Source organism: Rattus norvegicus, chromosome 1 (genome assembly GCF_036323735.1).
Source record: "Rattus norvegicus strain BN/NHsdMcwi chromosome 1, GRCr8, whole genome shotgun sequence".
In the NCBI taxonomy this organism is placed as follows: domain Eukaryota; kingdom Metazoa; phylum Chordata; class Mammalia; order Rodentia; family Muridae; genus Rattus; species Rattus norvegicus.
The window spans coordinates 53,592,293-53,600,830 of NC_086019.1; the positions used below are offsets into that span (position 1 = coordinate 53,592,293).

Below are 8,538 nucleotides of genomic sequence, written 5' to 3' on the forward strand. Positions count from 1 at the left end.
GTGAATAGATAGTTACCTCCAAAGAGATCTCTTTCTTCTTCCTTTCCTTCCTCACCCACTGTGTGTGTGTGTGTGTGTGTGTGTGTGTGTGTGTGTGTCTGTGTGTATGTGTGTGTGCGCGCGCGTGCGTGCGCGTGTTCGTATTCATGCATAATCAATATTCTAGGTTAAGCTAGAATATACCAAACAGGAATATTCATTGGACATTAAACTTTTCTTTTCTTTTCTTTCTTTTTTATTTTATTTTGTTTTATTTTTTCTTGCAGGAAATGAGTAGCTCCCTTGAAAGCATCTTTATCCGCCCCTGAGGTCAGTGCAGAGCATAAAAAGTATATGCTTCAAGCTCAGAACAAACATATATCACCCCCTACTACCATTTAAAAAAGAAAAAAGAAAAAGAAATCCCCAAATCAATGCATTTTCTGCTAGATAATTTGATTAAATAACAGGAGACCAGTCAGGACCAACCAGCACCAGTATCCGGAACCTAGGTAGGGAGGCTGGTTTCTGCCCGGACAACCATCTTATGGCACCACAGCGCCCCCTCCCAACCGGAAGCAGCCCGCCCGCGCTGCCGACCTCCGGGTTCTTGGCAGTTGAGGGGCTTTCCATTCCGGTTGACTTCTGTTCCTGTGCCGGTCCCTCTCCCTGTTCAGCTTTGTGCAGACATGAACCCCAGCGACCCCAGCTACTCCTTGGCTTCACTCTATGTGGGGGACCTGCACCCCGACGTGACCGAGGCGATGCTCTACGAGAAATTCAGCCCGGCAGGGCCCATCCTCTCCATCCGGGTGTACAGGGACAGAACCACCCGCCGCTCGCTGGGCTACGCGTCTGTAAACTTCCAGCAGCTGGAGGATGCCGAGCGGGCCTTGGACACCATGAATTTCGATGTGATAAAGGGCAAGCCGGTTCGCATCATGTGGTCTCAGCGGGACCCATCGCTGCGCAAGAGTGGGGTAGGCAACATATTCGTCAAAAATCTGGACAGATCCATTGACAGTAAAACGCTGTATGATACGTTTTCTGCCTTCGGTAACATCCTTTCCTGTAAGGTGGTGTGTGATGAGAATGGTTCCAAGGGTTATGGATTCGTACACTTCGAGACACAGGAAGAAGCCGAACGAGCAATTGAGAAAATGAACGGGATGTTCCTAAATGACCGCAAAGTGTTCGTTGGGCGCTTTAAGTCTCGTAGAGACCGGCAGGCTGAACTTGGAGCCAGGGCCAAGGAGTTCACCAACGTTTACATCAAGAATTTGGGAGAAGACATGGATGATGAAAGACTCCAGGATCTCTTCAGCAGATTTGGGCCTGCCTTAAGTGTTAAAGTCATGACTGATGAAAGTGGAAAGTCCAAAGGATTCGGATTTGTAAGCTTTGAAAGGCATGAAGATGCACGAAAGGCAGTGGATGAAATGAACGGAAAAGACCTCAATGGAAAACAAATTTATGTAGGTCGAGCTCAGAAAAAGGTGGAACGACAGACTGAACTGAAGCACAAATTCGGGCAGATGAAGCAAGATAAGCCCAAAATTGAACAGGTACCACAAGATAGAAGCGTCAGATGCCAAGGTGTTAACCTTTACGTGAAAAACCTCGATGATGGTATTGATGACGAGCGTCTCCGGAAGGAGTTTTCTCCGTTTGGGACTATCACTAGTGCAAAGGTAACGATGGAGGGTGGGCGCAGCAAAGGATTTGGTTTTGTATGTTTCTCCTCTCCAGAAGAAGCCACCAAAGCCGTTACAGAAATGAATGGCAGAATAGTGGCAACCAAACCACTGTACGTAGCTTTAGCTCAACGCAAAGAGGAGCGCCAGGCTCACCTCAGTAACCAGTACATGCAGAGAATGGCAAGCACCAGTGCCGTGCCCAACCCAGGCATCAACCCTTTCCAGCCAGCACAGGGTCTTTCAGGATACTTCATGACAGCTACAGCACCGACTCAGAACCGTGGGACATACTATGCTCCTAACCAAACTACTCAGCAAGGACCAAGTGCCCGTGGGAGTGCTCAGGGTACCAGAGCGCATCCATTCCAAAACATGTCTAGTGCCATCCACCCATCTAATACTATGCCATCATTTAGTACTTCAGGACCCACTTCCTCACAGGCTGTACGACACCGTACTGCCAGCACATCCACACAGATGATGGGTCCACATCCTGCAGCTGCTTCTACTGCAGCTGCTCCTGCCGCCCGCACAGTTACTCAGTATAAATATACTGCTGGAGTCCGAAATCCCCCTCAGCATCTTAATACACAGCCACAGGTCACCACGCAGCGGTCTGCTGTTTCTGCCCAAGGTAAAGAATCTTTGACTGTCTCCATGTTGGCATCTGCTCCTCCTCAAGCTCAAAAGCAAATGTTAGGGGAATGGCTATTTTCTCTTATTCAGGCCATGCACCCTGCCCTTGCCGGTAAAATCACCGGTATGCTGTTGGAAATTGATAATTTAGAGCTACGCCACATGCTTGAGTCTCCAGAGTGTCTCCACACCAAAGTCGATGAAGCCATAGCTGTACTGCAAGCCCACCAAGCTAAAGAGACTTCCCAGAAAGCAGTCAGCAGTGTTGCTGGTGTCCCAACTTCTTAAAGTTGAGCAAAAGAAAACCTCCTGCTTCACTGAAGAAAAAAAAAATCTAGACACCAAAAAACTGTGACAACAAAAAGAAAACTAGAAACTAAGCGAAAAGGAAAGGAACTTATAATCTCCTGTGCCATCAGTGTCAGGTCTAGTGTGCAATGCAAACCCCAGGTCACTTGGTTTAAGACAACAGATAACAGAAATAGTGACATTTAAAATCAGATTAATGTTATCGACTTTGGGGAAATGATTTTCTTTTAACAAAGTGCAAAAATTTAAAGCCTTTACTTCAATTATAATTCAAATAGCTCAAGAAGTCATTTCTAAGTAACAGAATTGATACTTGAACAAGGACCATGGTTCAGATCATAATATCCTTGCTTTACTAAAGCTTCCTTAAAGAGTAGAAGGGGGGAAAAGGCATCACTATTGGCTAATAATACCTCTAAGACTTCTGGAAGGCTACTTCTGTCTTGTGGCCAGCTGTATTTCCGCTCAGTTGTTGCCGGATATAAAACACACCCCACACTATCTGTAATTCACATAATTGATATACCAAAGAACCCCCCTTCAATTTAGAAGCTTGTGTCTGTGGCATGAACTACAGAAAGTGAATTTTAACCGCCATAAAAGTTACCTTCATAGTCTCTGGACTTCACTAACTTACGTAAATATGTGCCTTCTTCACACTCAGTCTAACATTCAGATTACATTTATGCAGTGGCATTTTGCTGTGCTTTGGAAGATACAGGAGTTCTGGTTTTTTTGGAGCTGTGTTTTGGTGGAATAGATGTATTAGATCACTAAATACATACTCTACAAAAACAGAGGAAAAGAGAGGGAAGAAGGGAGATAGGAGGCTTCGGAGGGGAGAGGATTAATCTGCTTTTTTTTCAGGCCCCGAGAAAACGCAAACACATCAGGAAGGCATGTGTGCCCTCTGGAGCATATATGAGCTAAGTGGATTCTAGAGAGAGAAGAGCTGGGGTGTGTGGCTTTCTCCACACAAAGAGGGAGGATTGGAGTAGAAAAGCAACGAAGGGGGTTTTCATGAATTTCGATCTATACAATAAAGCTGTTTTTCACAAATACAAATGTATTTCTAAGTTTAAATTAATTTTTTATGGTTCAATTATTTTTGTGTCCCGAGACAGTTCTCTGTCACTGAAAGATGCAGTATTATTTCTGAATATTCTTTCCTTAACAATAGATCACAACATAAATCACTTTAATATAAAGATTTATGTAAAACCTAATAGTAAACATCTATGCAAATGATTTCTCAATGATCAGCTTTTTGGCAATAGGCAATTAAAATTGTTCTCGTTTTGGGATGTTAATAGTCACTGATAACAGACTTCCACTGAGCTTAAACCTGGTAACTTGTACAGTATTGAGAATATCAGGATTGTTAGAGGACACACAGGCAGTGGAGTACAGGCAAGCATTAAACACTTAGTCTACACAAAGATTGCAAAGGTGTTTGACCTCATTAGGACTTGGAAGTGACAGCAGACCTCATGTTTGTCGGAGCTTAAGTTCTGAGTTGGTAGCAAATGTCACTCAGTATTGTATAAGAAGCTTCCTGCACGTTTAACACAATCTCTTAGCAGGAGTGTGGGAAGGAGACAGACGCCTGGATGCTCTTAGTTGGCACTACAGTTTGTAAAGAAATATTAAGTCACAGGAAGACAACAGTATAAAAGTGAATGCTGTTTCCATGCTATGGAGCACGGCAGTCTAGTCTAACAGAGCAGCTCTGCGTGTGTCACCACATACATGTATGACTAACTTAATCCCATATCAAGTTAACCATAGACGTAGAAAAATATTTGTGGGATGATGTAAACTGTGGAAACTTTATGATCTGCAAATAGAAATGTGCAGAGCACAGAGATGCACATGTGGTAAATTGTGGGGTAGCAAGAACCCTATCTCTTTGCCCCAGGAAAGAATGATGACCCTACTCTCCGAGGATCACCCTCTGCCCACCTGAGATTCTGTCCACTTTATCTTTGTTCACATTCAAAACAGCAGCTCTGCCTGCTCATCTTCACTGATATCTAGTCAAGCAAAGGAGTTCCATTAATATTCATTTCAAAGGTTTCGAAGTAAGAGATGTAGCCAAGGTTTTCAAAATAGTGGTAAATTTGTTAGAGATTTCATTATGATCTATTACACAACAAGTTCCGGAAACTAAAGTACTGTCCATGTTTTCATCAGATCTAATTCTTGTAGGCATTGAATGTCCGTGTGGAGGAAGTCATTTCACCAGATATATAGCTTCCATATCTATCGTAGTTCTTAATAACTGAAATTTTCATTTTCTCCAAAAATTAGAAAGAAACTAAAACTGTTTGGTACTTATTTACCTCTTATTAAGAAAAGTCTAATTCTTGCCAAGAATAAAGTTCTCGAAATTGAACTATTTGTTTCAGACCAGGTAAGACTGGTGTTTAATCCAAGATGGCATATTGCCAACCACCACTACTGCTGCAGAAACTGTGGTTGTGTGTTTGTATGGTACTTCATGGTGTCTGAAACATTTCTCTCTTTAGCATACATTGGTTAGGACAAGGACTTGTGATTCTGTTCTGAGGGCAGTTTTATCAAGGATAAGGAAGAGAAGGAGGCCAAGATCCAAATGACCCATGGTTCTTGGGCTTTTGAATTCCATGAAAGATCCCTACTACTCTGTGTGTGTTAGTATGTGTGTGGTCCCATTGGGTTTCAAAGACTGCATGGAGATAAGGTGGTGGTTTTATTATTAAACCATCACTGGCTTAAATATTTGAACTCTAATATAGCTAAATATTGGGGATATACTTGTTTCTTCAGGCCTACCAAACACTCAACACTTTGAACTGAGCCATTCCCTCAGTGATTTTTGGCTCACTAAAATGTGCTTAGTAATTTTTTCAATTACAATGACTGTGTAGACTACTTCATTCCTGCCCTTTAGCCAGTCAATCATGTCCTTAAGGGTCCTATGAATGCATTGTTAGGGTTCCTATCACCCTCTCCTGTACAGGAACATATATTAAAAATGGAAAGTGACTTTAGTCAGCCACTAAGTGCACAGGACCTCTGTATGAGAAACCACATGGGGGTTAGTGCTGTCTGTCCTCTTTGTGCTCAGAAGAGTCGATTGTGTAGGTTGATTTCTGAAGAAATGGTTCTAACATGTTTATTTTAGCAAGATGATAATAGTGAGAAACTGGTGTGGGCCTGACCCTTATTAGAGACAGTTGGATGCCTTCCCAAAGGCCACAGAGTGTTTAAAAACTGTAAAAACAGATCCAGGAAACGAGAAAGACAAACTTCATTTTGCTTATAAATTAAAAAGCATCTCAAATCTATATTACAGCTCTCGGGCTTTGCCAGAGAAGCCTCTCCACTTACAGTAAGACACAATCAGTGCAAAAACACGTAGTCAAAGTGTAAAGCCATGCACACAAGAGACTGAAGTTGAGAATAATACTGAAAAATTTAGGGAGTTGCCCCCCTTCAAATCAGTGTACATGTTATTGGAGAACTGTGGTCTCTAATAAAGTTCTTTTTTTATTTTTATTTTTAAATATTTATTTACTTTATGTATGTGAGTACACTGTAGCTGTCTTCAGACACACCAGAAGAGGGCATCCGATCCCATTAAGATGGTTGTGAGCCACCCTGTGGGTGCTGGGAATTGAACTCAGGACCTCTGGAAGAGCAGTCCATGTTCTTAACTGCTGAGCCATCTCTCCAGCCAGTTCTTGATCCTTTTAATTGAAGAGTTTATACACGGACTGAAACAGAAGCTCAAGGAAAGTTTTATTAGCATTTAGAAGAGAAAGCTCAGCATCTGGCCTGAGGAAGAAGATGTAGAATAGAAAGAGAGAAAGCCATAGCCTCTGATTTAGGCTGGCATGGAGATCAGCCGCAGGCTGGACAGACATCTCTCACAGCAGCGAGAGAGGCTGGAGACAGGGTGTAATGGCCTGAAGTTTTAGGGAAATGGTGCTTAGAAAATGAATAGAAGCGAGGACAAGTTTGCGAGTAGATTTACAAAGCTGTCTGGTGGTTACTATAATCTATTGTGCAAGGGATTCTGGGAAGGAAAAGTACATTATCTCATTAAAGGGCAAGTATTCCTCCTTTCTTTTTAGCATGGCTTAAGGAGGACCTGAATTCCTGCCTGGATGCTGCCATGGTCCCACCCGGATGATAATGGACTAAACTTCTGAACCTGTAAGCCAGCCCCAGTTAAATGTCATCCTTATAAGAGTTGCCTTGGTCATGGCGTCTGTTCATAGCAGTAAAACCCTAACTAAGACACAGGTGTGGGATGAAATCACAGAGTCATTTCAATTTGCACTTTCCTGATGACTTAAGGACTTTGAACATTCCTTTAAGTGTTTCTTGGCCAGTGGAGATTCCTCTGCTAAGAATTAGCTGGCTAGCTCTGTTTAATTGGGTTACTTGGTTTGCTGGTGTCTAATTTCTTGACTTCTTTCTATATGTTGGTTAAAGAGCATGCATGGTCTGATCCTAAACCTCCTATACATATGTAGCAGATGTACAGCATAGTTTCCATGTGAATCCCCTAACAATTAGATCAGGGGCTGACTCTGACTCTTCTGCCTCCCTTTGTATCCTTTTCCCCTAGTTGGGCTGCCTTGTCTAGACTCAGTGGGAAAGGATGCATTTGGTCCTGCTGAAAGTTAATGTGCCAGGGTGGGTTGGTGCCCATGGGAGGCCTTCCCTTTTAAGAGGTGAAGAGGTGGGAGAGGGAGGAGAGGAGGTGGAGAGTTACAATTGGGATAGAAAGTGAATAAATAAATAAATTAAGGAAATTTTAATTTTTATTATTATTTTCATAAATTGGTCATTTTTTTCCTATCCTCATACTCCTCCCTCATCCTCCCTACCTTCCTATCCACCAACGATCACATTCTCTTTCTTTATAAAAAACAAAACAAAATTAACAACAAAACAAGAATCAAAACATAACAAAACCCAGTAAGACAGACAATAAAGAAACAACCAAAAAACACGTAAAAACTATAAGGTCCATTCTGTGTTGACCAACTACCCCTGGGCATGCAGCCTACCCTGGAGTTTTCTTGACATGCCCAGTGACATCCATTAAAGAAAACTGATTTCCCCTCTCTCAGCAGGTGTCAGTGGCCAATAGCTTCTTGGTTAGGGGTGGGACCTTCTTCCCCTTCTCTGTGTAAGGATTGTCTGCTATGAATTTGTGTAGGTCTTGAGTGGCCTGCCACAGTCTCTCTGAGTTTATACGTAGCCCAGTACTTTATGTCTGAAAGACAGTTTATTGGAGTCATATAGCCCACAGCTCTTACATTCTCTCTGTGTCCCTTTCAGCATATCCTGAACCGTGAGGGGAAGGAGTATGATATAGATGTCTTATTTAATCTCTCTCATTCTCTACACGTTTCACTTTTTCTAGTGCTCTGGTCTGGACATAGCTTGAGAGTTTCCCTGAGAGCTCCGTGTGTTAAAATGTAATCCTAATTCTAAGTATATAAAAGGGAAGACATTTAACTGCAAAGTGACATACAGAAGCAGGGCCTTTGGAAGCTGGTTAGGACTAGATATGGGTTTGTGTGTGTATGACGAAGATCATTGGTTGATTCCTGTTGTTATACATGCACACACACACACACACACACACACACACAAACACATACCCAAATAGACACACAGACACATAGAGAATCACATAAACACACACAAACAAATTCAAATACAGACACATATACACAGACACACAAACACACAGACATATACAGATGCACAGAGACACACAGACACAGAGAGACTGATGGATGGAAGATGGACAGACAGATGAACACACACACACACACACACACACACACACACACACACACACACACAAGTTTCCTTGTGTTTCTTCGCTGTCTCCTAATTCTTCTCCTAATTA

At 42.5% G+C, this 8,538-nt stretch overlaps 1 protein-coding gene across 1 annotated transcript; it reads left to right on the top strand.

Moving 5' to 3' along the window:
- Nucleotides 1–609: 609 nt before the first annotated feature.
- On the top strand, nt 610–3,686 carry Pabpc6 (poly(A) binding protein, cytoplasmic 6). The gene has a single exon (NM_001106208.2). The coding sequence runs from the start codon at nt 669–671 to the stop codon at nt 2,598–2,600; it is 1,932 nt and encodes a 643-aa protein (NP_001099678.1). The 5' UTR covers nt 610–668; the 3' UTR covers nt 2,601–3,686.
- The last annotated feature ends 4,852 nt before the right edge of the window (nt 3,687–8,538 follow it).